The sequence below is a fragment of the Pseudomyrmex gracilis genome, unplaced genomic scaffold (genome assembly GCF_002006095.1).
Source record: "Pseudomyrmex gracilis isolate BER0280 unplaced genomic scaffold, ASM200609v1 scaffold_99, whole genome shotgun sequence".
NCBI lineage: Eukaryota > Metazoa > Arthropoda > Insecta > Hymenoptera > Formicidae > Pseudomyrmex > Pseudomyrmex gracilis.
Window position 1 is genome coordinate 427835 of NW_018020683.1, and position 22898 is coordinate 450732.

Sequence of the window (22898 nt, forward strand, 5' to 3'; positions counted from 1 at the left end):
GAAAAAGTGCCAAATCTGATCTTTTTTTCGCTCACGACGAGAATAACATCGTTGCGATTGAGTGATGGGAATAGAAACTCAATCTATAACGGTCGATTACAAAACCACTCGCTATATATATCACAATAATTCACGCGAATGTTTTCTTTATTTCGCAATCGTCGTAGCTGATGATTGCAAAGTAAAAAAAACATTTTTGCAACGGATAAAAAAAATCGCGTATATTTCCGATCTCCAGCACGTGGTAGGTTGAGTAAAGCTACGAATAAATAAAATCGTTCGCGTTTGCGCGAGATGAGATTTTTCGCAGACGTGTCTTTCACGTGATGATAAAAATCAATTGCGATGATAAAAATCAAGAATAGTCGTGTCGATCAATTCCCGAACACGAGTCATTTTTCGTCGGAAAGACGAGATTTAGCTCTATTCTCTTTGTTTATCTTGTTTTTTGCTCTTTTTTAAGAAAATTAATGAAATCGCGTGTTGAGACTCGCTTCGCACAATCTTCCGGATGAACGCGACTCGCGCGCTAAATTGCATCACGCGGAAGATATCGTCGCACGGGTTTTGTCTGCGCTAAAATTATTATTCCGAAAAAAAAAAAAAAATTGTTTTTAAATACGTTTAAATGGAAAATAAATTCCGCGTTGTTAACAAAATCGCACTTTGTTATCTACTGCGCAGCGAGTATTCAACGTTATAAATTTGATATCGTTTCTCATCGGATTTGTTTGTCGTTGTATCGAATTTTATCCCGTTCAAAGGGTGTCGTTGAAACGCGCGGAAAATTAATAATAACGTTTATTTGGCAGCGGGAGAGGGATAAAATGTTTCAACTTTGCCAATATTCCAGACGAAACCACTCGCTCTTCTCTCTTTTATCTCCCTCTCGGCAACTAACAATGCGATACAACAGACGTGCCATACGCGTTCTAGATTTTTGATGACTAATGTGTTACGAGTAGAGCGACCGAAAAAGTGGCTCTCAACGATCGATAATGCTTGTCCGAGCTTGTTCAATGGCTGCATCGTGCAAGAATTTTTGTTTTTTTTTTGCAACAGCAGCGTATACACGTTTTAAAAACGCGACTCGTCGCGAGTTTTCGTCGCGCTAAAATTAGCGTGTGCTTTTAAAGCCCGCTAGAGTCTCGTTAATTAATTGTATATACACCATTAGCGACGAAGACAATCGGTTTAGCGGGTTTCGAAAAGCACGAGAAGCAGCAATTTCGCCGATAGTTCGCGAACCGCGCGAGATGCGCGACGCGAGAGATTTCCGAAGCCGCGCGTCGCACATATCGCGCGCGATATCAAACCCCGATCGATCGCGACGCGGCTCACGGTCGTCGCAACGCGCGTATCATTCCACGTACGCATTATTTGCATATCCATTATCAGTGGATTATCGGGACAAACCCCTCCTAACTATGGGGAAAGTTCGTATTTGCCACAGAGAATTTCGACGACATTCAGTATATCGGCCGTTCGTTTGTATTCCTGAACAGGTGTCGAAGTCGCACGCTCGCGATTCGGTGATTTGTTTTTTTTTTTTTGGGGGGGTTTTTCACGGAAAAGCGGACGCCGCTTTCTTTGTTTGTCGCGCGGCGTGAATCGCGCGAGTTTCCCCAAGAAGAGAGAGAGAGATAAAGAGATTTGTTGTTGTCGCGTCGGTTAGTGTTGCACAAATGGATGATCGAATTAACGGAAATTGATGATTTTTACCTCAAAGTCGCGTCTTCTCTTCTCGCGTTTTGTTTTCGCGACGCAGTTGTACGCGCGAGTATTAACGCAGAAACGCCATGTTTTAAATCAAATTTCAACGTGGTCAAAGACGCGCTCGATTACGTAACGCCGTTTGTTTCTAATGAGAACAGCAGAGAGTTGCGAAAAAAAAAAAAAAAAAAAAATACAACGACGAATTAAAAAACGCGCGTCCGTGCGAAAGAGCACTTAAAATATCAACTGTGCAATTCATGCGATACCGCGTGCAGAACAGAAGCAATTTATGAAATATTTATAAACTTTTCTTCTGCACACTTTTGTTTTTTTTAGAAATACGTGACGTTTATTCGCGCGTGTTTATCTCTTCCACTGGAGCGAATATTGTTTACACTTCTCTGAAAAAACGAAAACTTCAATTGTGATGGATTTTGCGGCACGCTTTAACGTCATCATCGCCGTTAACAAAATCGTCAATATAAATTTCTTGTATAGATTTTTTTAACATTTGCGCCAAATTGACGAACCGATCCGAGTTGAAAATTTTTTACGATTCGTTGACGTGACGGCGGGTGTCACGATCCATTTCGCTCGTCGTTTTAAAAAACGACGGTGCGATTCCGGATCATAAAGTTCACGAAACGTTAATATAATCGTTTTTTTTCTGTACAGTTCTTCGTTGAAAAACTTTTGGAATAATTACATCGCCGAAACTCATTTACTTTTGAAAGAATTACGGCGCCGTTTCGGGCGCGCGAAACGAGAGTTCACGCTCGTGTAGCTACATCCCGGACGCAGGTGTTAATCGGCAGGTTTCTGTTGAAGTTCGCAAAAGCGAACGATTAAATTTCTTTCATAAAGCGCGTCTCGGAGCTTTCATTAGACCGCGATTCTAAGTCTCAAAGTCTCGGTTGTAACGCTTCAGCAGATTCGAAAAATTGTAGGTAACACGACGTGCTGGTTTTCCTCTTTCTCGCTGACTCTTTCTTTTTTTTTCTCTCTCTCTCTCTTTCTCTCTCTTGCGGAGCATCATCTCTTGCGCCGACGACGTTTCAAGAATGGAGTGGAGTCTCGCATCGACGAGTTCTTCCCTCGCGACAATCTCCGCGTGAGGGAAATGGGTCGAGATCTCTTGTCGCGAGTGCACCAATACGACACGAACACGGTGCGATGAGGCCTACGTACTCGAATATCACGGAAATGCACAATATGATCGTGCTGTGCAAACGGTAAGAGCGTTTCTGCAGCGATTATGTATCGCGTAGAAGGATGCTGAGTTCTAATTACTACTCGCGGATTATTAGTTTTAATTGATTGAAGATTCACATATGTTTTCATCAAGTTACTTCTTTTCTTTATTATCGCTCGAGAAGATCTCGTTAAATCGAAACACTCGATTTCAAATCTACGACTATTGCTTGAGCGAGACCGAATCTCTCTATTATTGCAAAACTGTTTTTTACTTAAAAAATGAAAATAATAATAATAATAATTAAAAAATAAAGTAGAATAAAAATGTAATTAAATTAAATTAAATTATAATTTAATTATAATTTATTAAATTAAATTATAATTTAATTATAATTTATTAAATTAAATTATAATTTAATTATAATTTATTAAATTAAATTATAATTTAATTAAATTACATTAATTTAATTTAATTATAATTGTAATTTATTGTCGTGAAAGGGATCGAGTCGTTTGTCATTTTGCATCGATTATTAATTCCAGATCGAAATCCGTGAAAAACGCCGGCAAGTATTTGCACCATATTTACGGACTGTGGACAACCGATCCGACGATCTGGACCATTATCGGATACAGCGTGGTGATTCCGGTAGTTTCCGCGCTCGGAATAATTGGCAACTCTCTCATTCTCGCGGTCCACCTGAAGGCGAAAACGTTTCTCAAAGCGTCGACATACACGTACTTAGCAGGTCAGTTGTACAAAACAACGTAAACAATCCGGCAATAGTCCCGTTCTATTGAATTAGCGCGGAATTTGTAATTCCGCGGCTATTGTTAAGCTTTATGCCGAAGAGAACAACCGTATAATCGTCCACAATTACAATTACCGCCCACTCGGAATCAAATTACGCGACGGTCGATCTTTGGAGAATATTATTATTTCATCGCTCGCACATGACGCGCGCGTTCGTGTGCGTTCTTCGTATCTTTATTGATCTTTAAATATTTCACAGCTATTCTCTAGCGTATATAGCAAGTATTTCTTCTGTATGTGTGTTTTGTGTGTGTGTGTGTGTGTATATATATAGCTCTCGCGTCTTCGGATCTCGTCACCTGTTTTCTGCTCCTCTTCTCCGGTCTGGCCAGGGGCGTTTTCCGATGCCACAGGGGATGGCTGGAGTTCGACGTGTTCGTACACTTTCCGATCGGCTCGATCACCTCGAACATCACGGTCTGGGCCGCGCTGGGTGTAAGCATCGACAGATTGATAGTAGTCTGCAGGTAAAAAAATAAAAAAATAAAAAAATATCTGAAAACAAACTTCGGCATTTCCACGTGATCATCCGACTGTACGCTTCGCGGTATGTGTATTGATTTCTCGCAAAGGTCGAAGCGAAACTCAATAATAAAACAATCGAGTCATAATAATGGCAGAAATTTTAACAAGCTGTCCAAATTCTCACCGCAGTATGCCGAGATGCAAACCGCCCAAGTTCTGCACTCAGCAAGTTGCGCGCAAGCTAATGACTTTCGCCTCCTGCTTCGCCATTCTGATCAATATACCGTATTGCTTCATGTACAAGTACAACGAACACGGCGATCTGGTGACGACCGATTTTTTTCACTCGCGGTACGTAGAAAAAACAAAAAACGTTGCGCTCATTTTGGCTAAGAAAATTCTCGCGAAACGGTGCAACCGCAGTTGCAATTTTTCTTGCAGATGGTACTATCTTCAGAACTGGTTTCAATTTGTAACGTTCGGCCTGATACCGGCCGCTTTCCTGTGCGTCGCAAACGGTATTATGCTGTTCTCGGTGAGAAAAGCTCTCAGGCAGCGAGAGGAGTTGCTGAGGAGTAAAAATATACGCGAAGGAAATATTTTGCAGGTAACGTGTGCGTATATATACAAAGGAGAATGAGCGCGAAAACGCTCAATGTTCTCTCGCCACCGCCGATTTGAGAAACAACCTGTCGCGAGAGACTTTCGAATTAATTCGAAATTAGTTCCGACTTACGGTATAAAAACGGTGTTTCTCTCTCTCTCTCTCTCTTCGGTTGTCGGACAGAAATCTCAATGCTCGCGGAAAACTTTGGAGAGAAATCGGATTCTGCGGAAAGCTCGTTCCGCAAGCCACTTCAGAAAATCTATTCTCTCGCTTCGGAATCCCTGAATGAACGCGTTGTACATTCCACATCCTCTTCTTCCTTCCCCATCCACTTTAAGGCGAGATTTGCATGAAACTCATCGGGAGGCCGAAGTGGTATATCCTCTGAAAACAGACACTCTCGCACACCGAGAGAGAGAGAGAGAGAGAGAGAGAGAGTGTGTGTGCGTGTGTGTGTGTCATTGTTGTCACGCGTAATTGGAAAAGTTTGCTCGAAAAACCGACAACAACAACGTGCGGTTATGGTTTTATTTTTTTTTTGCGAGAATAATTATTATAAATTTTTCTCGTCGTTTTTGAAAATGACCCGCGCGCGCCAATAATTTATCCTTTTCCCCGGTGACGACGAATGAATCATGCAGTTTTTTTTACAACGGTTTATTAATTACACTCGGCAAAAAAATAGATTTCGCGCGGGACGATTTTTATTAACGCGCCAAGTTAATGAAAATGTTTTGGCGGCGTTGTTTAATCAATGACAGAGAAATTCGAGATCGCTACCGTGCTTTATATCGTGTTGGTGTTGTTAGGCTCAAGCGCGGCTTACGATCATGCTGGTCGGCATTGTTTTCCTGTTCCTCGTGGGCGAGCTGCCAACCCATTTGGCATCCCGCCGCAGTGCCGTGTCTTTGCTTTACGGTGGCGATCCCTTCAAAGTTCAAGAGGCCTTCATGGAAGCGTGAGTATTGTGTACGCAATATCCCGCCCTGATGGAAGTCGCGTCGATCGTTAGATATCGGTCGTAAAGCACATCGTGAGACTTTACGTGAATTTTCAAGGACGTTGATAAAAACTGCTCGATCCGGAGAGCATTGCCGTATAATTTCCGAGCGAAACAAGTATATGCGTGACATCAAAGTCGCGTTAGAGTAAATTGATCGTACGTTGATCGACAAAAAGAAATCCACACTACATTGCGCTCGTTTTTAGCTTTTTTTATTCGTTTATTTCCACAGATTTCGCGTATGGGCGACCCTCCTCAACGCGCTATCAAGCTCGACAAATTTCATACTATACTGCCTGCTGAGCCCTTGTTTTCTGGTACATATAAAACACATGCTGGTGCCGGAACGCGTTATCAGGAGAACTCGCGCGAGAGCGCGAGCCTGTTACCGGCAACAACCGGAGTGCAAACCGAAGTGCGAAATATTTGTATTATAGTATTTTTTTTTCTTGCAGAATCGTCACACACATACGTTGTATTCCGATTGTATGAGTTGTTTACATTGTAAGAATAAACTCACAAAAACACATTGCACGCAAACCGATGTTTTTTTTTTTTTTTTTTTTCAAGAATTCTTTATACATTTTCTTTTCATATTATTGTTATATATTGTATTGTTTATTGGATATAACAAGCACAATTATATATATGTGTATATATATGTGTGTATATATTTTGCATCAGATTATTAAAATATTACAATATATATAAATATTTTCAATATTTTTCTTAAATATTGTTTTAATTAAATATTGATTTTTCTTACCTCTATAAAAGCATGTTCGCTCGTGTTCCTTATAATTCTAAAGAAATTTATTGATATCTGTTAACTCCTTATCTTCGTCGCGAGATAATTGACTAGATTAAAGTTCAAGAGGAGAGTTTTTTAAAACTTGACGTGCTGCTGGCGATATCCGTAGTCGCTCGTTTCTTTATGGCAGGCCGGCTGATACCAAGTGACAAACACACGCTTGTCGTTGAACTCCTCCCGGCTTTGCGGTTTTTGCGCCCTGTCCACGGGAATCGACAGAAATATTTCGGACGCCGGCGGCAAACGCTTGCGAGATTTTTCTTGCCGCTTGCGCGCCGACCGCTTGAGAATTTTTTGCAACAGAAGGTAAATCACTTCTATCACGCTGATCACGGAACCGCCGAGGCAGAGACCGAAGATACCGCCAAAAGACGCTGAAGAGGGGGAGCAATTTTCTTCGTTATTATTAAATTAAATCGAGCCGCGCGAATGTTCGCGGATGTTCGCGCGATATAGACTTACCGAGCAGCGCGTCCCAACTAATGGTGCTCTCTTTGCGATAGTCGACGTACGACACGTCGCCGAAAAATACGTGCACAAAGGATATATTATGTATATCCAGATCGCGTCTGCAACAATAGAAAATCTAATTAGCTCCTCTGCGTACGAGCATTATACAAAATAACAGAAAAAAAAAAGGAATAACGGACTCTTTATCACGAGGAAAAGTTTTGCTGCGTTCTGAAATTCATAATAGACTCACGTTATATCGGAATCGAACCCTATGTCATCAATCACATTGCTTTCTACATTGCAGCGATATGTCAGATCGGTACATTGCGGCAGACAGTTCCGACACCTCGCTATTCTTTTCACGAAGTCGGGGGTCGAGGGATCAAAGCGTCGATCGCGACGCCCCTTGCGCGAGCTGCTTTCGTTAGTATGTATCTCTATAAATCAGACACATTGCTTCCGATTAGATTTATCGACGTGTTATTGAGATACATGACACGTAAAGTGATCGATTAATAATTTCCTTACTCCGGAGGTTCAAAAGGCACTCTATGTCGGGTAAGTAGCACGTTCTCACTCCCTCTATTAACATGTTAAAAAATTTATAAATTTTTTACACAGCAGTCGCTCATAAAGAAACTGTATTAAAAATCTACTAAAACTCATGTATGAATAAAACATCTGCGCGTATAACCGAGAGTTTTATACTCTCGCGCGCATGAAGAATCCTTACCTATCTCCGGATAATAAAACGGCAAGCAACCGCATGCGCGTTTTATGTGTTTGCCCATGCACGATGATATGCACGATTGGTGGCTATAACGAATTTCATTCGCAACCTGCGGGTATCGTTCACATAAATAAAATTTATAAAAATTCGATATGTCCCGCGCGCAAAACCGATGCCGATGTTATATCACGCGTGATCGTAAAATTTTGAGACGGCGTGCGCGCAGTTTTACCTCCTCGTCAAAGTAGCACAAACGCTTCCCGATAGGAAGACTCCGCAAACTGTCCATGCTGGTGATCGAAGTGCAGGAAACGGATATCGACAGAACGTGACCGGGTAGCGCGGACGCGACTTGCGCGCCGATGTCCGGAAAATCGATCGGATCGTGTATCAATACAGAAGCACCTATGTGAGGTCGCGAAGCCGCCTTGTACATGACACGCTCGACATTCAGAGCGACCGAAAGCCCGATGTCCCGACCGCTACCTGGCGACCTCTGCAAACGCGATTTCACTCTTGATGCGATGATCGATTTTTTCGAAAATTAATTACGAAAAATAACAAATTACCAGAATATTTTCCACACCCGGCAAATTCGTGGAGAAGGTAACGTTGGACTCGGTGAAATTGTTGTCGTAGCGCGTGTCGTTTATGTGTTCACTGTTTAGAAAAAAAAAAAAAAATGACAATATAATTCAACTTAAAATATATTATTCGTAATATGTTTTGTTGAAATTACTTGTGTCCGAGGTTTAAGTTGTAGTGAGAATTGAACGCGCAACAGAAGCCCTCTTTAGACTTGACAGTTTTAAAGATCTTGTTGCAATCGTAAAGCTGCCCGATCCAAGAGCATCTCACCAGCAACGCGCTGCAAGGTTGCATTAACTGCGAGCAATATTTTATTGTTAATAACATCAAGAATTATTAATTAAATTAAATTTTTGAAAGTTTGCGTTTCGACTTGCATCTACGAAATAAGATTTACTCTATGATCGAATTCTCTTTTACGGACACACTCGAGTACCTGCTCCATAAGCGTTTCCACGTTCATACCAAGATTGTCGAGAACTTGTAACGCTGTTACATTGTCGATTGGGATTTTATCGGGTCGTATCAGTTTCGGGAGAGAAGAGAAAAACTTTTCGCTCTCTTCCCTCGTGAATCCGTTGTTGTACCTGTTGATCGCGCGAAATTATTTTGTGCGAAAAATATTTTGAAAATTTACAATTTTGTTCACATTATTTCGAAGATTTTATAATTGACGTGACTTTCTATGCAAGATAAATAATATGCGCGCGTGTCTCTTACAACATTTGGGCGATAACGTCGGCTCGTGGACGATAAACCTTATTGTTGTTGCATATTGTAATACCGGGAAAGGACACTTCCGTTATCGGATTCGACGTGTCGATGGTCGTCGCTATGGGATTGTTCGAATAATTGGTCCATAAACGTAACATAAGTATGACGCAGAATACGATGGAGAGTACGCAAATCTATAAAATTCAATTGCAAATTGTAGCATTATATTTTTTTTTCTTGTAAGCAAATACATAGAGTATTCGGATCGTTTTCACTAAACAATATCAAAAATTGCTCACCACAAACCAAAACATAGCCTCGAATATTGTCGATCTGGCCATTGATATGTACCGAAAACCGTGCAGACTCGTATTTTCGCAATAAAAGTGTAACCATTTGCTTATATATTTTTTTATACCAAACGTCAAACATTTATGACATCTTGCATCTATAAGAAACAAACGTGCAAAAAATTTAAATTCACTTAAGATTGAGTAAAAAAGACTGATTGATTATTACAGACGTCGATGTGTCTCACCACGTTTCGAGTTAGGCGATTTGAATTTTTTTACTCTGTGCGTTTTCATGTCTCGAAAATCCCGAGAACTTTTTCGCGGCAACATCGATGAGAAAAAAAAACTCAAACCTGCGCGTGTCAGAAAATTCACCGAATGACTGAACCGCGTATATTGCTGTAATTTCTCCGACCGGTACTAATCTTTGTTTCTGGCTCGAGCGCGGCGTGTCATTCAATTTTCTTTCAATATTCCTAAGTGAATTCGATGGAATGGTATTATGGTTTCAGACGTAGTTAATACGCGAACATTTTCACTCAAATAAACGAAGTAACGTCAAGAAGATCAATGTAAACAAACACGTGACTCTTTTAATGTCAAGACGTGTTAGTTGATTGTGTCGATAAATAAAATAGAGCGTTTTGCTCACCACACGCGGTCCGATCTTCTTTAAACGAAGAATAAAGACAAACTGAATCGACTTGGTGCTCTCTTCAATTGCGGAGAAACTTGAGCGAAGATCGAAAACGTCCCGTTTTTATAATGTTATCTCAAACGAGGCATCTTCACGCACACGAGACCGCGCGTTAACACATATTGCATTAACCTTCTTAACTATCGGTGTTTATTAAGATGTATCAGTAATTTTCCGTTTGTATTGTACGCGTAATTTTTTGGTTTACTTTTGCACAAAGAAATTGCAATTAATCACTCATGACGGTCGAGCATTTATCTCGTCATCGTACATATAGCTAATGCAAAACTATGTAATGAATCTAATAAAAGTATAAAAGCAATTTTCTGAGAAGTAAAAAATGTGTGTACACACACACACACATATCGATTGTTTTTTTAAATATATTTGACACACATTCATCACGCTATGTGAGAAAATCAATTTAGATGGACGGAAGAAAACAACTCGATTGAGTAAAACAACTTGATCGGCTAAAAAGAACTCTTTGAACTGACATTTATTTGGCAAATAAAATAAGTATTCGTTACAAAATACTTTTTATCTGTTTATTTTAATAATTTATACATACATTGTAACAAGAGAGACCGGACTTAGTCGCACAGCTAATATCTTGTTTAATAAACACAGGAAAGTATTCTTCTTTATAATGTAGGTCGCTACTATCGTGCTAGTCACGTGTACGAAATAGCTTTTATTAAAAACAAGTGGTATTTCCGAGCACTTCTGTAAAATTAGACGTGACGAGTAACTTTTTTTCTTATCTCTATTTTTTAAGTTATTTTTCTCATTGGTTTTACAATTCCTCTTTAAAAATCGCAAAGTTTACCTTAGGTATAAAAATGATAGTTTTAAATAATTCGTCTTATATTTATTAAATCATTATTGCAACACAGTTTATATAAGCATAATATTTTTAATAAAAATAAATGTTTTACTTTAAAGTCAAATAAAACAAGATTAGTTGTCACAATGAGTATGCGTGTGAAAGTAATTTCCGTTTCCCGTGTGTTATCTTAAACAAAGACAACATTTCTAAAAACGAAAAAATGTACACGTTCGAGAGACTTATCTAATGTACGTAATATATTAATGTAAATAATTAAGAAACTTATTTCTAAAAATGTGGTTTTTACTGATATATAATTTATATGTATAACTTATATATACCTAATTATAAAAATATAATATAATTTATACATATAATTTTTTTCTAATGATATATACTTTCGTTAATTTAAATATGTGAAACAGAAATAATTTACTTTATAATTTCTCTAATAACCAAACATGTTATAATTAAACTTGATAACATTAACTAACTTTTTTGTGTAAAGATATATAAGATTGATATAGTTTTCTTAAAACTAAAGAATGTGTAGCTATTATATACCGTATATTCACTATTACTATTATGTGTGCAGTTTTTTACATATCTCTCCAATGAATCCTCTCGCAATTATTAGATAACTCCAACTAACTTGACAATTAAAACAAAGAACAAAAAGTTTTAAAACTTGTCTTTATAATATGTGTAGTCGTTTGTCGTTTTATGCTGATGGAAGCTTGATTGATACCAAGCAACATAATTACGTTCGATGTTGAATTTCTCCTGGTTTCGTGATTTTTTTGTCTGTATCTTTTTATCGGGAACTGACAAGAATATTTCCGACGCCGGCGGCAAATTTTTGGGGAATTGTTCTCGTTTTTTGCGGGATTGTCGTTTGAAGAACTCTCGGATCAGAAGGTAAATCAATTCGATCACGCTTATCACAGACCCGCCAAGACAGAAACCAAAAATACCGCCAAAGGAAGCTAAACCGATAGGACTTCATTAAAAAAATTTCAGTTAATCAAATCACAAATCAATCGAAGTCCTTACCAAGCAATACGTCCCAACTGATGGTGCTCTCTTTATAGTAGTGAATGTAAAACATATTGTCAAAATATACGTGCACATAAGATATATTTTGCACATCAAGACCGTCCCTGTAATCAATTAGTATAAAGACAAAAAAATACTATACAAAGTAATAAAATAAAAACTAATAAGTTTCTCAAAAACAAAAGTTTAAAATGCGTCGCACACAAGAAAAACAAATAAACTCACATTAAATCGTTATCAAACCCAGTTACATTTTCAACTCTAATGTTTTCCGAAGTAGCGTGAAACAAAAGGTCGGTACATTCTGGCAAACACTCCCAACACATTTGCTTAGTTTTCAAATCTTCGAATCCCTCTCTGTTCTTATAATAATCGTACATCATCGCGTATGCAGTATGATTGAAAGTGACAATACTTTCGCACTCTATAAATTAGATATATATATTAGTTCTTTCCCAGATCATAATAATAGCGTATTGTACAATGTGCTACGCGATATTCAAATAAATTGTCTGAAACTTACTTTCCATCACCGAAAGACACTCTATATCGGGCAAATAACACGTTCTTGCTCCTTCTACCAACACATAAGAATTATTATGTACAAAACTAGTGGATAAAAAACGTGTCTAAAACTATCTTTCAAAACTAAATGTCAGAATAAAGACACGTAATCTCGTATGAACTTACGTATTTCCGGATAATGAAACGGCAAGCAATCACAATGGTACACGACAAATTTACCTCTACATTTTGACAAGCACGATTCGTAGTTATAACGAATCTCATTCGATATCTGGAAACATATTCATAAATAAAATCCAACTAAAAAAGATATGATATTTGCGAACATTATTTATGTATAGTATTTCTTTCAAACCGGAACACGTATGCAATTTTAGTAAATTTAAAAATTAAGAAACATCACTCTGTGATTACCTTTGCGTGTGACTCTTCTTCCAAGTAACATGAACGCTTGTGGATGGGAACATCCCGCAATGTGTCCTTAGCGGTGATAGAAGTACAGCTAACAGATATTTGCAAACTATGACCGGATAGCGCCATGTGCGAACCAGAAGAAGGAAAATCAATTGGATCGTGTACCAATACAGAAGCACCTACATAAGGTCGCGTGGTTCCTTTATACGTGTCACCCTCAACATTCAAGGCAACCATAAGTCCGTTATTCCGACCGCCACCTGACGCGTTCTGCAAACGTGCGCAAGTTTTATTTCGACTTTGCCAATATAGTTTTCCAAATTACGTTTCAAAATAAAAACACAATAACGACGTACTAGAATCATCTCCACACCCGGTAGATTATAGCGAAGGAAATCATTAGAATCGGTAAAATCGCTGAGAAAGTTATCTATTGAACTGACGAAAAAAATAATGTCAATGATAATGCCTTTGAACGTGGAATATATGTGCAATTATTTCTGTGTATAACGACTGTTTACTATATAAGTTATATTTTTTTCAGAATTACTTACTTATCTTTAAAGCTTCGATTGTAGTGCATATTAAACGCGCAACAAAAACCTTCAGTGGACCTGACCGTTCTGAAGATCTTGTTGCAATCGTAAATCTGTCCGATCCAAGAGCATCTCACCAGCAACGCGCTGCAAGGTTGCATTAGCTGCATGCAAATAATAGATATATGTTTCTGTAAATTCCTTAAGCATCATATAGTTAAAAAAAAATCACAACATTACACTTATATTTAATACAAAGAATTACCCGCTCCATAAGCGTTTTCACACTCATATTAAGAGTATCGAGGATCCGCAACGCGGTTTCATTGTCGATTGACACTTTACCGGTTCTTATCAACTTTGGCAGAGAGCGAAAAAACTTTTCGATCTGTTCTTCAGTGAATCCGTTTTCGCGTCTGTTAATCGCATTAAATTATGAAAACACAAAATATTGAAAATATATAATTGTGTTTATAAATTCACGAGTAGTTAATAAATAATTTTTTGTAAAAAAACACTTGAAATCCGATGTGTGTCTTACAATAATTTTGCAATAACTTCGGCATGTGGACGATAAACCTTGTTATTGTTACATATTGTAACAGCAGGAAATGACACTTGCGTTATGGAGTTCGACGTGTCAATGCTCGTCGTTATGGGATGATGCGAATAACTATTCCACACACGTAACATAAGTATACCGCAGAATATCATGGCTGATACGCAAATCTATCGCATGTAAAAGCAAAAATGTAGCGTTGTAATCTTTTTTTATAAACATATGTAAAGTATTCAGATTAAACAAATATAAAAATTTCAACTTACAACAAACCAAACGACAGCCTCGTATATCGTGGATCCGGCCATCGATATGTACCGAAAGCCGTGCAGATTCGTATTATCACAAAAGCTGTAAAACCATCTGTTTATATGTTTCCTAACATGAGACATCGAACATTTACGATACCACGTATCTATAAAGTAAATACATGAAATTTTTCTTTATTAAATAAAAACGTAATTATTGATGATTTTAAATAGTATGTGTATCTCACCACGCATCGAATTTGACGATTTGAATTTTTTAACTTTGTGCTTTTTCATGTCGCAGAATATGGTAATGTCGTCGGAAACAACACGTACACGTGCTAGAAAATTCACCGAACGACTGAACGTATTGCTCGTCTAATGTATTGTACTTAATGTAATATTTTGATTAAGTGTACACGGTATGAAAGTATCAATTAATTATTAACGACAATTGAGAATTTACTTGCCATTGTCATACAAGACAGAGGTAAAGTCAAAAAAACATCCACCAGTTACAAATTATCCTATTACATTTACGCTCGATTCCATTATGCCAGATGAAGTGGTACTTCCATTTTTATTAGAGATTACGTAGTGTCAGGTATCAGTATAATTTTATTTGAATTAGTGTTATTTGTTTTCTTTAATTTATTGTAGAACAAACTCACACTTTTATTTGGAACCAGAAAGGCACAGTGAAAATTAATTTATATTGATTTACTTATACAAAATAAAGAAAATTTTTACAAAGTATATTTAAAAAACATATATTTAAAGTATACTATTTATTCTTTTGCATGTAAGCATGGATCTTTTAAACCCACTCAAAAATTTCAAACCAATGTTTCTAGGAACAATTAGGTTTGTTTTTTGAAAAAACAAACTTATACCTTCGAAACTGCTAAAGATTTTTTCACTGTTTTGTTTTTTTTATTGATGCACAATCGTCCATACTTTCGATTTAAAAGAAAAACCAAAGTGATGAAATATTGATTTTTCGCGAAGATATTCGATTTTACAGTTGCGTAGATCTTACAGATCCAGTGTGTACTAGTTGTCATTTTTAGTGTCTGTATGGAAAGGGTTACCATAGTGTTTCCTGATGTTAAATAGTTTTTATATATAAATTTATTTATTTTCTATTTTATTTGTAACAATATACACCACATGTATTAGTTGCTAATACCAATTGTGTGCAATAAATAAATTGTTAATAACTTCTTTCCTTATTTATATAACCTTAAAAATATTGATTTGGTTTTCTTAATAGTATATAAAAAAAATAATTTGTTATTTTCATAATTAGTTCCATCGCAATTAGTGATTAGATTAAAGATCTGAGATTGTAGAACTTCTGTTTACAATATGTATAGTTGTTCCCCTTGCTTTTTATGCTGATAGAAAGTCTATTACCAAATGACGGAATCACGTTTGTCCTTAACTCTGTATTTGCGTCAGCATTTTCTTTAAAAATATTAAAAAAAGATTAAAAATACACAATTATATAAATTTGTAGCCGTTTACATAAAATAGCTCGTTATCTCGTCAAAAGTGTCTTCATAATAAGCATCTTTATTTTTCCTATACAAATAATTCCATTAACTTCAATATGTAAATCACACACACACATAACAGAAATTATTTACTTTATAATTTCTCTATTTAACAAACATGTGATAATTAAGATCAATAGCATAAAATAACTTTTTGTGTAAAGATTTACAAAATTGATGATTTTTCTTAAAGGTAAAAAAATGTGACTATTATATAATGTATCCAATATTACATCGTATTCTGCGTGCAGTTTGGTTTTTAAAAAAATCTCATAAACTTCTTTTGCTATTACTAAATAATCCCAACTATCTTGATGACTGGATTAAAAAACAGAAAGTTTTAAAACTTGTCTTTATAATAGGTGTAGTTGTTTGTCGTTTTATGCTGATGAAAGCTTGATTGATACCAAGCAACATAATTACGTTTGCTGTTGAATTTCTCCTGACTTTGTACTTTCTGTGTCTGTATCTTCTTGTCGGAAACTGACAAAAATATTTCCGACGCCGGCGGCAACCTTTTGGAGAATTGTTCTTGTTTTTTACGAGATAGTCGTTTGAAGAATTCTCTGATCAAAAGATAAATCAATTCGATCACGCTCATCACAGAACCGCCAAGACAGAGACCGAAAATACCGCCAAAGGAAGCTAAACCGATAGAACTTCATTAAACAATTTTTAGTTACTCAACTCAAATCGATCAACGTCCTTACCAAGCAGTACGTCCCAACTAATGGTGCTCTCTTTAATGTAGTGGATGTAAAACATTTCGTCAAAATATACTTGCACAAAGGATATATTTTGCATATCAAGACCGTCTCTGTAATCAATTAGTATAAAAACAAAAAGTACTATACGAAGTAATAAAATAAAACCTAATAAGTTTTTCGAAAACAAAAGTTTAAAATGCGTCAAACGGGAAAAACAAATAGACTCACATTAAATAGTTATCAAACCCAAGTTGATTGTCAATTTTAACGTTCTCCGAAGTAGCGCGAAACAAGAGATCAGTACATTCTGGCAGACACTCTTCACACGCTGCGATACTTTTGATGGTTTCAAATTCTTTAGAGTCTTTCAAAAAATCGTACAGTATCACTTGTGCGGTATGATTCACAGACCAAATACCTTTAGACTCTAAATCAGATATAAATCCGATATGTCAGTTATATCCCAAAAGTATATAATATATTGGCGTAATGTAAAAAAATGTGATAAACGATACTCAAATATTGCCTAAAACTTACTTTCAAATTCTGAAAGACACTTTACGTTGGGTAAAAAACACGTATTTGCTCCTTCTATTAATATATAAGAACAAAATCATAAAATTACAAACTGTCAAAAAACATCTTTCAAAACTATAAATGTCAGAAAAAAACATATACTCTCGTATGAACTTACGTATCTCCGGATAATGAAACGGCAAACAACCGCACGAGTACACGATATGTCTACCTCTACATTTTGACAAGCACGATTCGTAGTTATAACGAATCTCATTCGACATCTGAAAACATATTCATAAATAAAAGATATCCATAAAAAATATGATTTTCGCGAACATTATTTATATATATTTTGTCTTTCAAACCAAAATATATGCAATTTTGGTATGTATATTTAAAAATTGAGACATAATTGCGCTTACCTTTGCGTGTGTCTCTTCTTTTAAATAACACAAACGCTTGTCGATAGGAACATCTCGCAATGTGTCCTTAGCAGTGATGGAAGTACAGGAAACAGATATGTACAAAGAATGACCGGATAGTGCCATGTGCAAACCAGTAGCAGGAAAATCAATTGGATCGTGTACCATTACAGAAGCACCTACATAAGGTCGCGTGGTTCCTTTATACGTGTCACCCTCAACATTCAAGGCAACCATAAGTCCGCTATTCCGACCGTAATGTGATGCGTTCTGCAACGAGCGCGATTTTTATTTCTATTGCGCCGATATAGTTTCTCAAATTATGTTTTAAAATGAAAACAAAATAACAACGTACTAAAATCTTCCTCACACCCGGGAGATTAAGGCGAGAGTCATCTCTAGAATCGGTAAAATTATTGAGCGTGTTGTCTATTGAACTGTTGAATAAGGATAACGTCTTTGAACGTAGAACATATGTGCGATTATGTCTGTGTCCAGCAACTGTTTACAAAAAGTTGTATTTTTGCCAGAATTACTTACTTATCTTTATTGCTTTGGTTGTAATGCAAATTAAACGCGCAACAAAAACCTTCATTGGATTTGACCATTCTAAAGATCTTGTTGCAATCGTATATCTGTCCGATCCAAGCACATCTTACCAGTAATGCGCTACAAGGCTGCATTAGCTGTATGCAAACAATAGATATGTGTTTCCGTAAATTCTTAAAGCACCATATAATTTAAAAAAATCAAAAAATTATACTCATATTTAATACAAAGAATTACCCCTTCCATGAGCGTTTCGACACTCATATTAAGAGTATTGAAAATTTGCAACGCAGTTCCATCGTCGATTAACACCTTACCGGATCTTATCAACTTCGGCAGAGAGCGAAAAAACTTTTCGATCTGTTCTTCAGTGAATCCGTTTTTGTGTCTATTAAATGCACAAATTACGAAAACACAAACTAATACAACTTTATAATTCTGTCTACAACTTCACAAGTAGTTAATAAATACTTTTGAAAAAAAAAAAACCAAAATGCAATATGCGTCTTACAGCAATTTGGCAATAACTTCAGCATGTGGACGATAAATCTTGTTATTGTTGCATATTGTAACACCAGGAAATGACAGTTGCGATATCCTATTCGACGTATCAATGCTCGTTGCTATGGGATGATTCGAATAACTATTCCATACACGTACCATAAGTATACTGCAGAATATCATGGCTGATACGCAAATCTATCGCATGTAAAAGCAAAAATGTAGCGTTGTAATCTTTTTTTTATAAACATATGTAAAGTATTCAGATTAAACAAATATAAAAATTTCAACTTACAACAAACCAAACGGCGGCCTCGTATATCGTGGATCTGGCCATCGATATGTATCGAAAGCCGTGCAGATTCGTATTCTTACAAAAAATGTTAAACCATCTTTTTATATATGTCTTTACATCAGATATCGAGCTTTTACGATACCATGTATCTAAAAAATAAATACATGAAATTTGTCTTTATTGAATAAAAACGTAATTATTGATGAGTTTAAATAGTATGTATCTCACCACGCATCAAATTTGAAGATTTGAATTTTTTAACTTTGTGCTTTTTCATGTTGCGAAAAGATATGGCAATGGCAACGGAAAAAACACGTGCGCGTGCTAGAAAATTCACCGAACGACTGAACGTATTGCTCGTCTAATGTATTGTAATTAATGTAATATTTTGATTAAGTGTATACGGTATGAAAGTACCAATTAATTATTAACGACAATTGAGAATTTGCTTGTCATAAAAGACACAGGCAAAGGTGAAAAAACAACCACTAGATACAAATTATCCTATCACATCTACGCTCGATTCCATTATGCCAGATGAAGTAGTACTTCCATTTGCATTAAAGATTACGTAGTGTCAGTTTATTATAATTTTATTTGAGTAAAAAAACCTTTTTCTGCTCAAAAAGGTTTTTTTGCTTTCTCCTTATCTTTTTAGTTGATTAAATGTTATTTATTCGTTTTATCTAGTGTAGGATAGACTAACAAAACATCTTGAATCAAAAAAGCAAAGTCAATTCTAATTTAATTAAATATTTAATTAAATATTTAATTAAATATTAATTTACTTGTATAAAATAAAGAAAATTGTAACAAAACATTTTTAAACTATATGTATTTATTATAAAGCTTTTTGATTTTAAATACTCTTACGTATATACAAATTTATTTCTTTTTAATTCTATTTTTAACAATATACAATACATATATTGATTGCTCTAGTCTGTTTTGTGCAATAAATATTGTTATTCCTATATTCTGTTTCTTATTTATATAAGTGCAAGCTTAGTTTTTTGTTTTCCTTAATATTATAAAAACATTCAGTTATTACTCCATAAATAGTTTCATCGTAATTAAAAATTACATTAGAAAACAGAGATCTTTAAAACTTATGTTTATAATATGTGTACACGTTCGTTGCTTTATGCTGATGGAAGATTGACGAATAACAAGTGACGAAATCACGCTCGTCGTTAAACCTTTGTATTTGTGTGCGTCAGCATTTTCTTTACAAATATTAACAAAAGATTAAAAATACACAGTTATAAATTTGTAGCCGTTTACATAAAATAGCTCGTTATTTTGTAGTAAGTGTTTATCTCATAATAGGCAATGTTACCCTATATAATTTCACTACCTTCAATATGTAAACTATAACAGAAATTATTTATTTTATAATTTCCCTACTTAACAGATATCTGATAATTAAGTTTGATAGCATTACTTTTTGTATAAAAATTTACAAAATTGATATTTTTTCTTAAAACTAAAAAATGTGACTATTATATACTGTATCCAATATTACATTATATTCTGCGTGTAATTTGTTTTTTAAAAAAATTTTATAACTCCTTTCGCCATTACTAAATAATCCCAACTAACTTGTGTGTGTGTATGTGTGTGTGTGTTGATGACTGGATTAAAAAACAGAACGTTCTAAAATTTATCTTTATAATAAATGTAGTTACTTGTCGTTTTATGCTAATGGAAGCTTGATTGATACCAATCAACATAATTTCGTTTGCTGTTGAATTTCTCCTGATTTCGTAATTTTTTTGTCTGTATCTTTTTATCGGGCATTGACAGGAATATTTCCGACGCCGGCGGCAAACGTTTGAAGAATTGTTCTTGTTTTTTGTGAGATTGTCGTTTGAAAAATTCTCGGATCAAAATATAAATCAATTCTATCACACTTATCACGGAACCGCCAAGACAGAGACCGAAAATACCGCCAAAGGAAGCTAAAACAATAGGACTTCATTAAAAAATTTCAATCAAAATTTTAATCAAATCAAATCGATCAAAGTCTTTACCAAGAAGTACGTCCCAACTAATAGTGCTCTCTTTAATGTAGTGGATGTAAAACATATCGTCAAAATATACTTGCACAAAGGATATAGTTTGCACATCAAGATTGTCCCTGTAATCAATTAATTGTCGATAAGTTCCTTATCGAGTGCAAAAATTTAAAATCCGTCGAACCGGAGAAACAAATAGACTCACATTAAATCGTTATCAAACCCTGTTACATTGTCAACTCTAACGTTGTCCGAAGTAATGCGAAATAAGAGATCGTTACATTCTGGCAAACACTTTTTACACAAAAATAAATTTTGGATAAATTCAAATTCTTTGTAGTCTTTCCAACGATTTAACAACACTTGTCGTGCGGTATGATTGACAGTCACAATACTGTAAGTTTCTAAATCAGATATAAATCCAATACATGTCAGTTATTCTTAAGAGTCATTAAATATATTGGCGTATTGTAAAATGTGATAAGCGATATTCAAATAAGTAGCCTAAAACTTACTTTCAAGACTCGAAAGACACTCTACATCGGGTAAGTAACAGGTTCTTGCTTCCTCTATCAACACGTAAGAATTGTACAAAAATCGTGAGTTAAAAACTTGTCTAAAAACATTTGCCAAAACTAAATGTCAGAAAAAAAACACATAATCTCGTAAGAACTTACGTATATCCGGATAATAAAACGGCAAGCAACCGCACATGTACACGATATAACGAGCTCTACATAGTGACAAGCATGATTCGTAGTTATAACGAATCTCATTCACTACCTGAAGACATATCCATAAATAAAAGACACGCATAGAAAATATGATTTTTGCGAACATTATTTATACATATTATTTCTTTCAAACCGGAATATACGCGACTTTAGTATGTATATTTAAAAATGGAGTCACATGAATGCGATTACCTTTGCTTGTCCTTCTTTACCCAGGTAACATAAACGCTTGTCAATGGGAACATCCCGCAATGTGTCCTTAGCAGTAATGGAAGTACAAGAAACAGACATATGCAAAGCATGACCGGGTAGCGCCATGAGCAAAGCACCGGCAGGAAAATCAATTGGATCGTGTACCACTACAGAAGCACCTACATAAGGTCGCGTGGTTCCTTTATACGTGTCACCCTCAATATTTAAGGCAAGCGAAAGTCCGCTATTCCGACCGATACCTGACGCGTTCTGCAACGCGAGCGAGATTTTTATTTCTATTGCACCGATATAGTTTCTTAAATTATATTTCAAAATGAAAACAAAATAACGACGTACTAAAATTGACGTCACACCCGGTAGATCATAGCGGAAGTCATTTCCGGAATCGGTAAAATCGATGGGCGTGTTGTCTATTGAACTGTTGAAAAATGATAAATGTCTTTGAACGTAGTACATATGTGCAATTATTTCTGTGCACAGCGACTATTTACAATAAGTTGTATTTTTGCTAGAATTACTTACTTATCTTCATAGCTTTGATTGTAGTGAAAATTAAACGCGCAACAAAACCCTTCATTGGATTTGACAATTTTAAAGATCTTGTTGCAATCGTAAATCTGTCCGATCCAAGCGCACCTCACCAGTAATGCGCTACAAGGCTGCATTAGCTGTACGCGAATAATAGATACATGTTATTGTAAATTCCGTATTACTGTAAGTTTCTAGAAGACCAATGTAAAACCTTAAAAAATAGTTTACTCATATTTAATACAAAGAATTACCCGCTTCATAAGCGTTTCGACACTCATATCAAGAGTATCGAGGATCCGCAACGCGGTTTCATTGCCGATTGCCACTTTACTGGTTCTTATCAACTTCGGCAGAGAGCGAAAAAACTTGTCGATCTGTTCTTCAGTGAATCCGTTTTTGTGTCTGTTAATTGCATAAAATTATGAAAACACAAAATATTGAAATTTTATAATTGTGTCTACAAATTCGCAAGTAGTTAATAGATAATTTTTTGTAAAAAGAGCCAATTGCGACAAGTGTCTTACAGCAATTTGGCAATAACTTCGGCATGTGGACGATAAACTTTGTTATTGTTACATATTGTAACACCAGGAAATGACAC

The 22898-nt window shown here is 35.8% G+C and overlaps 1 protein-coding gene across 1 annotated transcript; it reads left to right on the top strand.

The window, feature by feature from the left end:
* Positions 1 to 2889: 2889 nt before the first annotated feature.
* On the top strand, positions 2890 to 5758 carry LOC109855800 (probable G-protein coupled receptor 139). The gene is made up of 6 exons (XM_020430406.1): positions 2890 to 2948; positions 3454 to 3659; positions 3999 to 4191; positions 4379 to 4540; positions 4631 to 4796; positions 5606 to 5758. The coding sequence occupies exons 1-6, from the start codon at positions 2890 to 2892 to the stop codon at positions 5756 to 5758; spliced, it is 939 nt and encodes a 312-aa protein (XP_020285995.1).
* The last annotated feature ends 17140 nt before the right edge of the window (positions 5759 to 22898 follow it).

Bases quoted from the DNA above. Each gene is read 5' to 3' on its own strand.
- LOC109855800 (XM_020430406.1), top strand. From the start codon at position 2,890: ATGAGGCCTACGTACTCGAATATCACGGAAATGCACAATATGATCGTG. The intron at 4,192-4,378 runs GTAAAAAAATAA...TTCTCACCGCAG, and splicing joins AGATTGATAGTAGTCTGCAG to TATGCCGAGATGCAAACCGC. The intron at 4,541-4,630 runs GTACGTAGAAAA...TTTTTCTTGCAG, and splicing joins ACCGATTTTTTTCACTCGCG to ATGGTACTATCTTCAGAACT.